The 15783-nt window shown below is 40.6% G+C and overlaps 1 protein-coding gene across 12 annotated transcripts in view; it reads left to right on the top strand.

Moving 5' to 3' along the window:
* The first annotated feature begins 1134 nt into the window (after window positions 1–1134).
* The window catches only part of SYNRG (synergin gamma), an 86753-nt gene continuing 72104 nt past the window's right edge, over window positions 1135–15783 (top strand). For 7 of the 12 annotated variants that reach the window (XM_049636556.1, XM_049636559.1, XM_049636561.1 and 4 more), the window contains exons 1-3: window positions 1135–1325; window positions 8337–8377; window positions 11913–12034. In XM_049636556.1, the coding sequence (XP_049492513.1) occupies window positions 1249–1325; window positions 8337–8377; window positions 11913–12034 (240 nt within the window). In that variant the 5' untranslated portion in view covers window positions 1135–1248. Of the gene's footprint in view, window positions 1326–8336; window positions 8378–11912; window positions 12035–12669; window positions 12771–15783 lie in introns of those variants that run through there. The other 5 variants (XM_049636557.1, XM_049636565.1, XM_049636554.1 and 2 more) reach the window with 3 other exon arrangements.

The raw sequence follows: 15783 nt of genomic DNA, 5'->3' as shown, positions 1-15783 counted from the left end.
GACCTGGACAAATTACAACTTCTTTTAACCTTGGTTTTCTCATCTGTAAAATTCCAATACTAACTCTTAGGGCCACTGAGGATTTGAAAAAATGCAGTAAGGCTCCCCACCAATGATTTGTGCCCAATAAAGGATAACTATTATAAATGGTTTCCCTGGGGGTACCTGGGTGACTTAGTTAAGCATCCGTCTTACATTCAGGTCATGATCTCACAGTTCGTGTGTTCCAGACTGGCATCGGGCTCTGCTTAGTGAGCAGATCTCGCTTCAGATCCTCTGTCTTCCTCCCGCTGACCCTCCCTAGCTCCGCGTGTGCGCGTGCTCTCTCTCAAAAATAAACCTTAAAAAAAAAAGTGGTTTCCTTGTAAAACACCTGAGGCAAGAGTGAAAGATAAAGCCAGTTATAATTAATCCACTACTTGCTAATAAGCAAACTGCTTTAAGACTTGAAAAAGTTTACATTGGACTTTTGTATTTTACTCACAGTAGTTCGCACAGGGGAAAAAAAATAAAAGTAAAAATATGCCCAGGTGGGTTCAGAATAATGATGACCTGCTTTCCAAACACCGATGTTTTGCCCTGCTTGCAAGTACAGGGAAAGCGGATTTGGGGTGGCTTGGTGGCAGAACCAAACACAAGCACGTTGGAGGTTTATACGTGGGTTGGGTTTATTTGAGTTAGCCTGCTTTACTAAGTTAAAATTTAAATACCTTCATCTTCTGGGGTGGGTACCAAATGGAAGCTGCCGGGTTCTGGGGGAGAGAGATGATCACTCATCAGCGCTGTGAAGCTATCAAAGGAGCGTCCAGGATCCATCTATTCTTTACGGGTAAAAATCATAAAGGAATACCCGTGCACTCATCATTGCAGTTTTCAAAGCAGGATTCGATCTTCCCTTCACTAACCAACAAGGTGCTTTTTCAAACTGAGGAACGACAGTGCTTTACCGCTGGGCCGCCAGCCGGGCCCTGCAGAGAGCCTTGCCAGACAATGAATCAGCTACCCGAGCCGCCCAGACCGCCTCAGAACTAGAAACACACGTGGAGGACCCCGGGGGGCGGTTGAGTCACGGGGCGAGAGCGCGCGGCCACCGCCCCTGCCTCCGCCTCTGGGGCGCGGGGGATCACGTGGGCGCAGGCCCCGCCCCGTCGCCGAGTTCGCGGCTTGGTGGGGCTGGCTTTTGCCCCGGAAGTGGCTGTCTTCAGCTGACAGCTGCTTGTAAGGTGGCGACGGCGGGCCCGGAGAAAGATGGCGCTGCGGCCGGGAACGGGAGCTGGGGGCGGCGGGGCCGCGGGAGCCGGCGCGGGGGCCGCCGGGGCAGGCAGGTGGGTGTGAAGAGCCGAGTTGGGTCCCAGGGCTGGCTCCGCAGGGGCGAGGACTGTTTGGAGGTTCTGACGGTTTTCGCCCGCTTCGACCCCTTTTTCCTTTGGCACTGGGCTACGGGAGAAAGGGGTCCCTCGGGGATCTAGGCCGAGTGGGTGGAGGAGCCCGACATCCGTGTCCTGTTTCCCAGGCTCAGGGGCACTGGTGCTGGGGCCGAGCAGTGAGCGAGAGCGTCCCAGTGCGGGGAGGAGGAGCAGGAGGTGAGGGTCCGCTTGGCTGAGCTGGCACCCAGCCAGGCTGGGGAGAGCAGCAACCCCGACGCCTCGCTCCGAGCGACCAGACTTCCCTTTTCCAGGGCTTGCCGGGCTTGAGCAGGGATAGAGTCGGGAAGGCTCTGCTCACAAAGGGAAAGATCTGGTCACAAAGCTGAATAGCTGTTTGCAAGAGGTGTGTGTGTACTATTCGTCTCCCCCCGCCCCCCCTTTAGAATGTTCTGTCCTTTTTATCTCCTTAACACACGACAAACAGCAGGAAATTCTGAAGACGTTTGAATGGGCTCGTGTAGACGTAACTCTTAAGTCTTGTCTCCTTATTAAAATCAAATCACTATTAAACAGCAGTTACGCAGTTATTAAAACAAAGCTTCCAGGCTTTTACTTAGACCTTAAACAAATCTGCCCTCTGCCATATAAGTAATTGCCTGTGGTTCTCATATCCAGAATGATAAAGGAGAAGAACGTTTGCAACTTGACAAGTTCATCACTGAAGGAAATAATTTTGTTCTGGGAAGTTTTCACCCCACTTGTATAATGACCTAGGCTGAGTTTGTTTTGCTAGCCAACACATAATGCATACACATTTGAAGATAAAATCAGCGCTTTATCTTCAGCATCCTAAATTATTTTTGGAAAACAAAGTGTTAGTTTTTTGATAGGCAGTGTTTTAATTTTGGAGTCACAAACACTACTGAAGTGTAGTCTTTAAAATTATCACCTCCTGCAGGTGTTTATATATAGGCTAGGAAAAAAAGGCGGTGGCTGTTGAATAAACCACCTGTGTGCAGCCCCATTTTCCGTTTCCTCTACACATCTTTCACTTTAGATTTAAAACTTTTTCTGATTTACGCTGTTTCATCGCAGTCTTTTATGAATACTTGATATAAGTCAGGTTTTGGCTGCAGAAGACACATGTGTAATAATGTCTTTTCTATATGTGATAACAGTTTCTAAAATGTTCTCGAGTGGCATTAATTTGATCAAGTATATGATTAATCATAGCACGAAGTTCTGGGAAAAATATAAACTTAAAAGAATTTGGTATTTTAGGCCCAGGGGTTTTCTTTTGGTTGGTTGGTTTGGTTTCTGTTTTGGGTGGGTGGGGAAGACCTTATGTGCAGAAAGTTGAGTGGATCATTCTCCTTAGTTTACAGTATTTTAATGTCACCAGTCCATGAACACACATTTTAAAAAATAAGTGTGGCCTGAGTTGTGATAGAAGTTAGAATGATTGATTTTAAAATTTCTTTCATCTATAAAATTTGTTTAGAGTAACATCTGCCTTCTAAAACTAGAGGATATATATGAGAAGGAAAAGGAGTTAAAATGATCCTTGCCTCGAAAAATGTGTGGTGAGCGTTACATATATTGGAAACTTTCTGGGGCTGAAAAGCTGTATGCTCAATAAAGAAAGGATAGTATGGTTTTTAACATTTTGGTAGCCTAAGTATATTTCTAAGGGAAGAGCCAGGCATCGTTTCTTAGCTTTTAGTGGAGAAAATCCAGAAGCTGTAAGGTACCATTTTTCTTAGATACTTGTTTCTATTCTGAGAGACTAAACAAAAAGCAGTGGCATTTTCCAGCTTTATTAATGTTAGCCTACTTTTGATAGGTATCCTGATTGGGCTACTTTAAAATAAATGGTAGAGTTATATAAAAAGGGCAAAATTTACCCAAGAGATGTGAAGTAGAAAAAAAAAATTTTTAAGACAACTACAACAGAGAAAAAATTGTTGAAAGATCTTGATTAGTCTGTATCCTTCTGGGATATTATCATTTGTCTATTTTTTTCCTGCTCTTTTATAAACTCCTTAAGGGCTTCCTCATCTTTTTCTCTTCCACTTTCTCTTCCACTGCTTCTGGCACATTCTAACATAGAAAACATTCTAGGGGCACCTGGGTGGCTCAGTCGGTTAAGCGTCCGACTCTGGCTCAGGTCATGATCTCACGGTCCGTGAGTTTGAGCCCCATGTCGGGCTCTGTGCTGACAGCCTGGAGCCTGCTTTGGATTCTGTGTCTCCCTCTCTCTGACCCTTCCCCGTTCATGCTCTGTCTCTGTCTTTCTCAAAAATAAGCATTAAAAAAAATTTTTTTTAAAAAAGAAAACATTCTATAAATATTTGTGGATTCAAGGCACATCAAAAGCAAAGGACTATTTTATCTGGGCCTCAGTTGGAGGAAGAGGAAGTGGTCAAGGGATTGTCATAGGAGATGTGAAGGCCTACTGAACGCAAGGGGAATAGCACATAGGCCAGATGGATTGTGACACTAAGTGGGAGATGAGATTTATGAGATAAAACTGAAAAAAAATTGTGCTGAAACAGGAGGGGGCCTTGGATATAAACTAAGGAAATTCCATATAAGGGGGAATCATTACATAGTTTTAACCCCAGGAATAGCCTTATCAAATGGTCCTTTAGGAAGATGCGCCTCACCTCTGCTATATGAGCTGTATCTTGTAGAGTCTGGAGGTAGGGAGATCCTTGAGGAAGTGTTGCTGGAGTCCATGCCTGAGAAGTGCAGGTTAGTAGCAAAGGTACCTGAAAGGGGGAATGAGTGAGGTACGCATGTGGCAAGTAGACCTCAGTTCTGCTTTCATGCTAGGCTATCAGTAAAAATAGTGGGTTTTAGGGGCGCCTGGGTGGCGCAGTCGGTTAAGCGTCCGACTTCAGCCAGGTCACGATCTCGCAGTCTGTGAGTTCGAGCCCCGCGTCAGGCTCTGGGCTGATGGCTCCGAGCCTGGAGCCTGCTTCCGATTCTGTGTCTCCCTCTCTCTCTGCCCCTCCCCCGTTCATGCTCTGTCTCTCTCTGTCCCAAAAATAAATAAAAAACGTTGAAAAAAAATTAAAAAAAAAAAATAGTGGGTTTTACCTTTGAAAATAAATTGTTGGTCATCTTGCTGCCCAGTTTTGGGGGGCTTTTGTTTGGTTGGTTTTGGCTTTTTTTTTTTTTTTGCCAAACTTATGCTTTCTTATCAGTGTCTTAGCTGCTTGTCCAACCAGTCTTGAAGCACGTTGCTGTTAGTCTAAACATTCCAGAGAATCATACGAATGGTACATAGGTCACTAAGGAGTTTGGGTTGCTAAATAATTACTGGAGCAAATCATGTTTGTCAGTAACGTTCTTCATTCAGTTTTTGTTTGTGTTTTCAAGGTAACCTTTATGTGTGTACATTTATTATTGTCTATTTGATTGTCTTAGTTGGGACCTTGGCAGACTTGCAGTTCTGTGTCCTCATTTGACAGAGGGGAAACAGGACAGGGTGGTGAAGGGGTTTGCATGGAGCTTTACAGTTAATTTATGGCTGAACTGGAAAAAATGTAACTTCAGTTTCCAGTTTTTACTTAGCCACTAAGACATACTGGTAATTGTAAATCTTTAAGATTTGGAAAAGTCTTGACAAGTTGATTATCTAAATGCATTGTTTCTAAGTTTATAAATCTTAGTGTATGTGAGTACCTTTTAAAAAAAACGATACTACTGAATTTCAACTTTCAGTTTAAACATTCTATCCAGTTAACAAATTACTTAGCTAATACATCTTGTGTGCAGTACAGAAAAGTCCTCTCTTTGGGTGCAGGCCTGCTTGTCAGCAGTAGAATTTGCTAACAGTTCAGATCCTCTTCAAAGCTATAAATAACATATAGTCAGATAGATGTCCAACTAGAACTTGGTAAACCACCTGACAACTTTTTTTTTTTTTAATTAAAAATATGTTAGAGCCAAAAGACTGGAAAGTTTGGGTTTTAGCCTTTTTCCTGGGAAGGGGGGGGGGGTATTACACACTAGAAAAATGCAAGGATACATAAATTTGGCAAATAATTTCTAGCTTTCACTAGATTCTAAAGATTGCCTGAAACCCCTTTCAGATCCTTGACTCCCAGATTAAGAATCTTTCCCACTCAGACGTTTTCTTCCTTGAATTGTTCCATTTTCTTTCCCTCCATTCTCAAAGAAAGAAGTCCCTCTTCCTTTTCAAAGCAGATCCCTTTTGCTGCCAGGCTGTATCTAAGCATATCTTTTGTATCCTAAACCTTTCTCCCTACAGGTCCAAGAGTTTCTCCTCCTCTTAAAACTGTTTACTCAAAGATCGGCATTTTCGGAAGCAGTGATCTTTTTTTGTTAATCCTTATTCTGATCAGCTTTTCTACAGCATTAAATACTGGTAACTACTTCCTTCTTCCTGAAATATGGTTCTTCCTTAGTTATAACTTGCAGTTATAACCAAGTCCCTTGGTTCTCAATGACCATTCTCTACTCAGTTTCACCATAAGAATTCTCCAAGTTGCTCTTTGTTGTCATCTCCCTATATATGCACATTCCCTTGGCTATTTCATTCACAACCAGAGCTTAATTTTTTTTTTTTTTAACCTTTATTTAAAAGAGCCTAGCCATGGGCCCCTGGGTAGCTCAGTCTGTTAAGCGTCGGACTTCAGCTCAGGTCATGATCTCGAGGTCCGTGGGTTCAAGCCCCGCCCTGCGTTGGGCTCTGTACTGACAGCTCAGAACCTGGAGCCTGCTTCAGATTCAGTGTCTCCCTTTCTCTCTACCCCTCCCCTGCTCATGCTCGCTCTCTCTCTCTCTCTCTCTCAAATAAATAAATGTTAAAAGAGCCTAGCTAGATTGATCTGGACTCTTCTCCTGAGCTTGAGTTACTTTTCTGATTGCCTGCTAGATCGCTCCTCAGGGATGCACATCTACTGCCCTTCCCCCCAAACCTACTCAAGGGTTCCTTCTTTTGGGAAACAGTGTTACCATCCTTGCCATTTGCTCAGGCTCAGAATCTCAGCAACGTCTTCAGCTCTTTCTGCTGCTTCACTGCTTTTCCCCATTCTGCCAATTGCCAGGTCCTCTTCATTCTTCCTTTTGAATAGCTTTCATTCACCGCCTCTTTTCCAGTATCACTATTCTGGTTATAGCTCTTTTCATCTCTTATTAAGATGATTATGGTAGAGGGTGCCTGGGTGGCTCAGTTGGTTGAGCGTGCAACTCTTGGTCTCACAGTTCATGCATGATCCCATGGTCTGTGAGATTGAGCCCCACTCTGGGCTCTGCACTGACAGCATGGAACCTGCTTGGGATTCTCTCTCTCCCTCTCTCTCTGCTCCTCCCCTGCTCACGTGCACATTCTCTCAAAATAAATAGGTTCTCCCAGAGTAAACTTTAAAAAAAACATTATCGTGCTAGTTTCTTTGCTGATTCTTTTTGCTTCAAAGCTCTGCCTTACCGTGTTTCTAGAAAAACCTAAACTACATTTCTGATCATTTCACTCTCCTGCTTAGAACCTCTCACATCAGGGAAATGCAGATCCAAATCATGAGATAATACTTCATACCCATTAGCATAACCATTATCAAACAAACAAAAACAAAGTAACTAGTGTTGGTGAGGATGTGGAGAAATTGGAACCCCATGCATTGCTGGTGAGAATGTAAAATGGTGCAGTTGTTGTGGAAAACAATTTGGCAGTTTCTCAGAGAATAAACACAGAATTACTATATGACCCAGCAATTCTACTCCTAGATATATGCCCAAAATAATTGAAAGAGGGACTTACACAGATACTTGTATACTAATGTTCATAGCATTATTTACAACAGCTGAAAGGTGGAAACAACCCAAGTGTCCATCAGCAGATGAATGGATAAGCAAAAGGTGGTATGTACACACAATGGAGTATTTGTTATTCAGCCATAAAAAGGAATGAAATGCTAATACCTGCTACAACATGGATGAACCTTGAAAACATTATGCTAAGTGAAATAAGCTAGCTATGAAGTATAAAAGTATCATATGATTTCACTTAGTGTGAGGTAGCTAGAATAGCAAATTCATAGAAACAAAAAGTGGTAGCTACCAGGGGTTGGGGGAGGGAGTGATCGCGAGGTCTTGTTTAATTGGTATAGTCTGTTAGGGATAATGAAAACATTCTTGAAATGGATCATGGTGATGGTCGTACAACATTGTGAGTGTACTTAATGGTACACACTATACACTTAAAAATGGTTAAAATGGTAAAATTTTGTCGTGTGTTGTACCACAATTAATAATCTCTGACTTCATACAATATTCAAAGTAAAATCAAACAGCTTAAAGGTCCTCTACTGTCTGCTTGCTTCTCTAATCCTGTATCTTATATTCAATCCTAAATCTCTAAACACAAAGCTCTGGCCTCAGAGCTTTTGCTCAAACTATATAGTATGACTTTCTTCAAGGTTCAGTTTAAAAGATAACTTCACAAAAGTCCCCGAGATATAACCCATCAAATTAATCTTTTTCTTTTCATCTCTATTAGTATTTGGGGCTTCTCATAGCACTTAGCACACTTTATTTGATGCTGCAGTTAGTAGCTTGCGTGCGTGTCTTCAACAAGACTGTGCACTAATTCAGTTCCCTCATGTAGTAGTTACTCAGTAAATGTTCGCCAAACTGAATATAATCCAACCTTCTCAATTTATGGATGGAGAAATTGGAATCCAAGGAAGTCACATAGTGACAGACCAGGACTAGTTTCAATGTCTTGTTTTCTAGTTCACAACTTTTCTCCCTGCACTGACATGCCTGCCGTCATGCATCCTGTGGATGTTCGATCTGTGTTGCTATCGGGTAGTTCAGTACGTACTACAGAACAAATGGCAGGACCCTGTCTACAGTTCTTTTGTGTATATAAAGAATTACATGTTTTGTTTGAAATCTTTGTACATAGAAGATCCTGATATGTTTTTCTTCTGTTTTTAGCTTCATGTTTCCAGTTGCAGGTGGAATAAGACCCCCACAAGGTATGTGAAAGCTGAAATTTTAAACTTTTTATTTTTCACTGTTATGTTTCTGAACTTGGGAACTAATTGGATAAAGAAGTCCTATTGCTGCGAAATAGAGTAAAATTTTCCTATAGTCTTGAACCTGTATGCCAGCTATGCTTGAAATTTCTCAAAAATTGTGTAATTCTAGATTGTTAGCTCCATAGGGCAGAGGCTATGTCTGTCTTATGCTAGTCGGTATCTACAGCACCCGGTATGCTGATAGAAAATTATAGGGGCTCTCTGGATGTTTGTTGAGTGGATAAAAGAACCTCTTTAAGTGTTTGATACTACCGTGTTTTCTCTGTATGAATTTGGTCTTATGTATATAAGAGATCACATATTCTGATTCGGTATAAATTATTTTAAGTCTCAGTTTTATTCTCTTCAATTTCTTTAGTGGGTATATTCCTTCTCTCTGTTTCAGACAAGGCCCCACCAAAGTCAGTTCTAGCTGTGTCTTCAGGGAAACCATAGTGAACTGATCTAATCTTGACTCATGGTACTGTGCCACTGGGACACAGTGTCGAAGAAAGAATATGTCTGCCCTTCTCTTCTTTCTGCTCACACCCTCTTCACTGTACCCCCGACACATACCAGTCTGCTTCTGAAAGCTGGCCCTTCTCACAAAGCCAATGTTGATTGCTTATGGTAGAATTGCTGGAGAAACAGAGACTCCCAGATCACCAATAGAGATGAAGGATAACGAGTGGCTCAGTAGCAGGTGGTCAGTGGCTCATACTGACTTTGTCTCCATTTGTAATCAGTGATGGAGGTTGAGTTTCAGGTAAATTTTTCCAGGAGTCAGTTGTATTCCTTTCATTGTGCTCACATTTATGCATTATTTAAGCTATCTGTAATTATATATGTCCCAGATTTGGATAGAATAGTTTGAGATCTTTTGTTCTTTAGGAAAGCATTACAGTTATTCATTTTCATGGCTCAAGATTTTGCATTTTTATAAACTTTAAAGTAAGACTCTGTATGCAGAGCAAGAAGAGAGCCCCAAAGATTGCCTGATATTTTTTCTTTTGGAATTTGGAATTGTTTTGAGATTTTTTTTCTTTTCATGAAGTATGTTAGAGTAGACTTTTCAGTCATCAGAAGACTTTAAATTATGCATGGATTGTTTCTCAAAGCATATACGAGAAGCTGACAGGAAGAGTCGCCAAAAGATCATGAGTAGGTGAACAGGAGACGAGAGAGACAAGAGTTTTCACTGTGCATACTTTTATGCTTTTAAACGTTGTACCAAATACCTAAATTACCCATTCAAGAATTAAATAACAATAGTTCAAATGAATAAGACTGTAGGTCCAAAGAGGCAAAAGGGAAAACATGTAAGTTCCATGAGGGTAAGGACCTCTTGGAACTTGTTCACTGCCATGTCCCTAGAATGATGCCTGACAAGGAGTAGGCCCTCAAATATTTGAATAAATGATTGAATGAATAAGTGAATGCCAATACTTCTGTTACTTATAAATGTGGATGTTCATGCTTCTAAAATTAAACTGTGAATAAGTAACCTTTAAGGTACACGGAACCCACAAGATAAGCATGGTTACGGGGCGCCTGGGTGGCTTGGTCGGTTAAGTGTCCGACTTCGGCTCAGGTCACGATCTCGCGGTCGGTGGGTTCGAGCCCCGCGTCGGGCTCTGTGCTGACAGCTCAGAGCCTGGAGCCTGTTTCAGATTCTGTGTCTCCCTCTCTCTGTGACCCTCCCCCGTTCATGCTCTGTCTCTCTCTGTCTCAAAAATAAATAAACGTTAAAAAAAAAAAAAATTAAAAAAAAAAAAAAAGATAAGCATGGTTACTTTCTCAGACCTTTAATTTTTTTTTAACTAGTTAGAACCAACATAGATGTAATAAAATGCAAAATTGGATTGAAATTTGTGTTCGGCACAGGTAGGGAGTTTCGTTTTTTAAGTTTATCTGTTTATTTCAAGAAAGAGAGAGAGAGAGAGAGAGAGAAAATCCCAAGCAGGCTCCGCATTGTGAGCTCAGAGCCTGACATGGGGCTCAATTTCATGAACCATAAGATCATGACCTGAGCTGAAATCAAGAGCCAGATGCTTAACTAACTGAGCCACTCAGGCACCCTGGGATTTTATTTTATTCACAGTTGAATACCAGCTCTCTAGAACTGTGCCTAAAATATAGTAGGCATTTAGTATTTATTAAATTCCCAAAGGGATGTTTCTTCAGTCTCCTCCCCTCTTGGGAATACTAAATTGAAAAAATTTGGGAGATACTATTCTCATGATCATTTTCCTGCCATTGCATCATTTAATTGTCATGCTGATGGCTATTTGTGGTAAATGTTATATTAACTATTCATATAACGAAAGACAAGAAGAAGATCATTCCTTCAAGCATATTAGGTATTAAACAGTTATACAGATGAGAAACCGAGGCATAGAAGTTAAGCAAGTTACTCAAAGTCCCAGAGGTACCAAGTGACATTTCTAGTTGGCATCCAGAGTTCATGCTATTTAGTATATGTGTTATTGTATTAGTTATATGCTGCTGTGTAAAAAATACCCCAAAACTTTTTTTTAAAAATCCATTTTATTATTTGACACTGTGTCTGCAGATCAGGTATCTGCAAATGGCTTCACTTGGGTGGTTTTGGCTCAGGGCCAGAGAGATTGCAGTAAAGATGTCAACTAGGGCTGTGGGCATCTTAAGGTTTGTTAGGGCTGGGTCGTCTGTTTCCAAGATGGCTCACTCTCATGGATGACAAATTGTGCTGCCTTTTGGCAAGAGGTTTCAGTTCCATGCCACATGGATTCTCTGTAGGACTGCTTGAGTATTCTTTTTTTTTTTTTTTTTTTAATGTTTATCTTTATTTTTGAGACAGAGCATGAGCGGGGGAGAGGCAAAGAGAGAGGGAGACACAGAATCAGAAGCAGCCTTCAGGCTTTGAGCTGTCAGCACAGAGCCCGACACGGGGCTCAAACTCGTCAACTGCGAGATCATGACCCGAGCCGAAGTCGGATGCTCAACCGACTGAGCCACCCAGGCGCCCCTTGAGTATTCTTATGATGTGGCAGTAGCTTTCCTCAGAGCAAGAAGGAAGATATATTGGCTTTTAAGAACTAGCCTTGGAAGTTACACACTGTCATTTCCACCATACCCTATTGGTTATACTGGTGAGCCCTATTCAATGAGGGAGGGAATTACAAAAGGTATGAATACCAAAGGGCAGAGATTGCTGGAGCCCATCTTGGAAGGCCAAATGTCACAATTAGGTCATATATTAGTTTTTTTAATATGCACAAAAATTCTGTTATCTTCGCTTTACAGATGAAGTTTTATAACTTGCCTAAGATCTCATAGCTAAGTAATTAACTAATGGAGTTGGAATTCATATTCAAGTCTGTCCCACTTCACGGCCTGTGCTTTTCCGCTAAACTGTGCTGCTTCCCAAGTAACAAGTTGTTTATGTACTTACAGTTTTTGGAAAATAGACTATAAAATATATTGACTTTAATGATGCCCTTATGTTTTTCAGCAGGACTGATGCCAATGCAGCAACAAGGATTTCCTATGGTCTCTGTTGTGCAGCCTAATATGCAGGGCATGATAGGGATGAGTTACAGCTCTCAGATGCCCCAAGGACCTATGGCCATGCAGGTACTGGCTTCTTTAACCAATAGTTTACACAGTTATTGTTTGTTGGTACGTGTCACATACTAAGAGCTGCATACCAGGAGCCTAATGTTCTATTTGGCAGTAAATGTAGTCTGAATGTTAGGTGGCTTCCTTCAAAATGAAATGAAGATATGTTCATAAGAGTGTGGGGGGAAACCAAGATAAATCATTTAAGGAAAATCTGGTGACTACTTTATTTGATTAGTGACTTAGAATTATTATTATTATTATTATTATTAGAACAAGAAGAAGAAGAAGAAGAATTTTAGAATGACATCTTGGGAAGTTCAGGGACCTAATGCCATGAAGTAGCATTGATAGAAGTAGCATTATTCTCATGAAAAGAACAGTGTCATTGTTTGGAAGACTTAGGGCCTTCTTTATATTGAATTATGTAATCCCCATAACAACTTTTAAGAGGTAGTGTCTCCATTTTTCTGAGGAGGAATCTGCAGCTTTGTGAGGATGCTCACATTGCATAGGAAGTTGGGATTTGAACCTAAGTCTTGAGTAAGTTTGTATTATCCAAATTATACATTGAATTCTCTCTTAAGAGCATTAGGGAGCCACTGAATAGTTTGAAGCAGTGGAATGACACAATGAGATTTGTATTTCAGGAAGATCATCCTGACTGCTGACTAGAGAATGATTGGAGGGAGAGAGGAGGGCAAAAATGGATGGAAGGAGAATCATTAAAAGGCTGATGTAGTGAGAGCAGGTGAGATGTTGACTGATTAAAGCAAATACTATTACATCTTTATTTTAGAATCGGTAAATGAAATTGATGGTATCAGGATTTAGTAAGCACAGCCTAAGATGGGCTGATTCATTTTGGATCTCCATGTCTTTGTAAATTATCTTCTCTAGCTATGATATCCATTTAAACCAAGTAACCAAATAAACTGAATCCAGGAGTCTGATCTTTGAATGGTTGAATGCAGAGTGTTATGGTGTTATTTTTTAAATAAACATATTCATTCACAAATCAGCCAGAATAAAAAGTTTCCATACTGTTAAAAAATATTTTCATGCCATATATTTTGATTTTACCCAATTATTTAAAATTTTCTATTTCAGTGCGTTTATCATGTATAAACACATATATATGATTTATAAATAAGTAATATTTGGGATTTATAAGCAGAATTTAAGTTGAAACTTGTTACGTTGAAGTTGTATAGGCAAATGAGGCTTCTGTGTTGTATGTAAAGATTTGGGAGGACTTTTGGAATCATTCCTTATTCCTCTCTAATAGAAAGAAATAGGAATAAATTGAGCTTTTGTAGGTTTTTTTTTTTAACGTTTATTCATTTTGAGTGGAAGAGAGTGCGCATTCACAAGCAGGGAGGGACAGAGAGAGAGAATCCCAAGCAGGCTCCATGCTTAGCACAGATGTGGGTCTGGATCCCACCATGACATCATGACCTGAGCCAAAAACAAGATTTGGACGCTTAGCCAGCTGAGCCACCCAGGCACCCTGAACTTTTGTAGGTTTTAAATCCGTGTTACTCAGTTTTTGCTAGGTTATGCTGTAGAAAAAGCAATCCCAAAGTCTCTGACTTACAAAAACAAAGGCATGTCCTTGGAAGGTTGGCTATGACCCCGCTCTGTGTTCTCTTTATCCTGAGACTCTTACCTAGGACATCCCAGACTTTTGGCATAGGGCAAAGAGATGGCCAAACACTGTTATAACTTTTAAAGCTTCTTCTCAGAGGTGGCATTCATTAGTCACTTCTACTTAACCAAAGTAGTGTGACCAAAACGAACATCAGTAAGGGTAAGGGGAAGAACATACCAGGAAGAATGCACATCACATAGGAATGTGTAATCTTAGAGTAAAGGCAGCAAGTAACTGGAAACAGTTTACCAGAGAATGCAATATTATGTTTTTTATTGAAAAGTGTACAGTATAATGATTAAATAATTCTATACAGGGAGCCTGCTTGGGATTCTCTCCCTTTCTCTCTGCCTCTCCCCCACTTGTGTGCTATCTCTCTCTCTCAAAATAAATAAACTAAAAAGAAAACAATTCTATACATTACTCAGTGCTCATCAAGATAAGTGTACTCTTGATCCCCTTTTTTCCAACCCTCCTCCCAGCCACCTCCATCTAGCAACCACTAGTTCCCTTTATTTATTTATTTAAAATTTTTTTACATTTATTTATTTTTGAGAGAGAGAGAAAGAGAGAGGAAGGGAGGGGCAGAGAGAGATGGAGACACAGAACCCGAAGCAGGCTCCAGGCTCTGAGCTGTCAGCACAGAGCCCCGTGCGGGGCTCAAACCCATGAACTGCGAGATCATGACTTGAGCTGAAGTCAGACACTCAACTGACTGAGCCACCCAGGCACCCCTAGTTCTCTTTATTTAAGAGTCTGTTTTGGGCACCTGGGTGGCGCAGTCGGTTAGCGTCTGACTTCGGCTCAGGTCATGATCTCACGGTCTGTGAGTTCAAGCTCCATGTCCGGCTCTGTGCTGACAGCTCAGAGCCTGGACCCTGTTTCAGATTCTGTGTCTCCCTCTCTCTCTGCCCCTCCCCCACTCATGCTCTGTCTCTCTCTCTGCCTCTCAAAAATAAAGAAAACTAATAAAAAAAATTAAAAAAAAAAGTCTTTTTTGGATTGTCTCTCCTTTCTTTTCTTTTCTCTTTTTTTTTTTCTTGGTTGGGGGTGGTGGAGGGAGCTGTTCCTTTGTTCTGTTTCTTAAATTCCACATATGAGTGAAATCATGTAGTATTTGTGTTTCTCTAAGTGACTTGTTTCACTTGGCATTATAATCCCTAGGGTCTTTCTATATCATTACAAATGGCAAGATCTCATTCTTTTTTTTGGCTGAGTAATATTACATTATATGTATATATAAAAGATGTCATATATATGTTATTACATCTTTATCCATCTATAAGTAGACACTTCGGCTGCTTTCATATCTTGGCTATTGTAAATAATGCAGCACTAAACATAGGAGTGCATAGTGTTTTCATTTTCTTTGGATAAAAAATACCCAGTAGTGGGATTCCTGGATCATATGGTAACTCTATTTTTAATTTTTTGAGGAACCTCCATACTGTTTTCCACAGTGGCTGCACCAATTTGCATTCCCACCAAAGGTGCAGGAAGGTTTCTTTTGCTCCACGTCTTGTCAACATTTGTTATTTCTTGTATTTTTTATTTCAGCCATTCTGACTGGTGTGATGTGATGATCTCATTGTAGTTTTGATTTGCATTTCTCTGATGATAAGGGATGTTGAGCATCTTTTCATGTGTCTGTTGGCCATCTGGATGTCTTCCTTGGAAAAATGTCTATTGAGGTCCCATTTTTAATTGCCTTGTTGTTTTTATGGTATTGAAGTATATAAGTTCTTTATGTAGTACTTTGGATATTAACCCCTTATCAGATATATTATTTGCAAGTATCTTCTTACATTCAGTAGGTTGCCTTTTCATTTTGTTGATGATTTCCTTTGCTTTGCGCAAGATTTTTATTTTGGTGTAGTCCCAAAAGTTTAATTTTCCTTTTGTTTCCCTTGCCTGAGGGGACATATCTAGAAAAATGTTTCTGTGGCCAATTTCAAAGAACTTATTGCCTATGTTTTCTTCTAGGAGTTTTACAGTTTCAGGTCTTAAATTTAGGTCTTCAATCCATTTTGAACTTATTTTTCTGTATGGTGTAAGAAAGTGGCCCAGTTTCATTATTTTGCATGTAGCTGTCCAGTTTCCTAGCACCATTTGT

Source organism: Panthera uncia, chromosome E1 (genome assembly GCF_023721935.1).
Source record: "Panthera uncia isolate 11264 chromosome E1, Puncia_PCG_1.0, whole genome shotgun sequence".
NCBI classification, from domain to species: domain Eukaryota; kingdom Metazoa; phylum Chordata; class Mammalia; order Carnivora; family Felidae; genus Panthera; species Panthera uncia.
The sequence above is the reverse complement of the archived record's forward strand: the minus strand, read 5'-3'. Positions and strand labels throughout refer to the sequence as shown.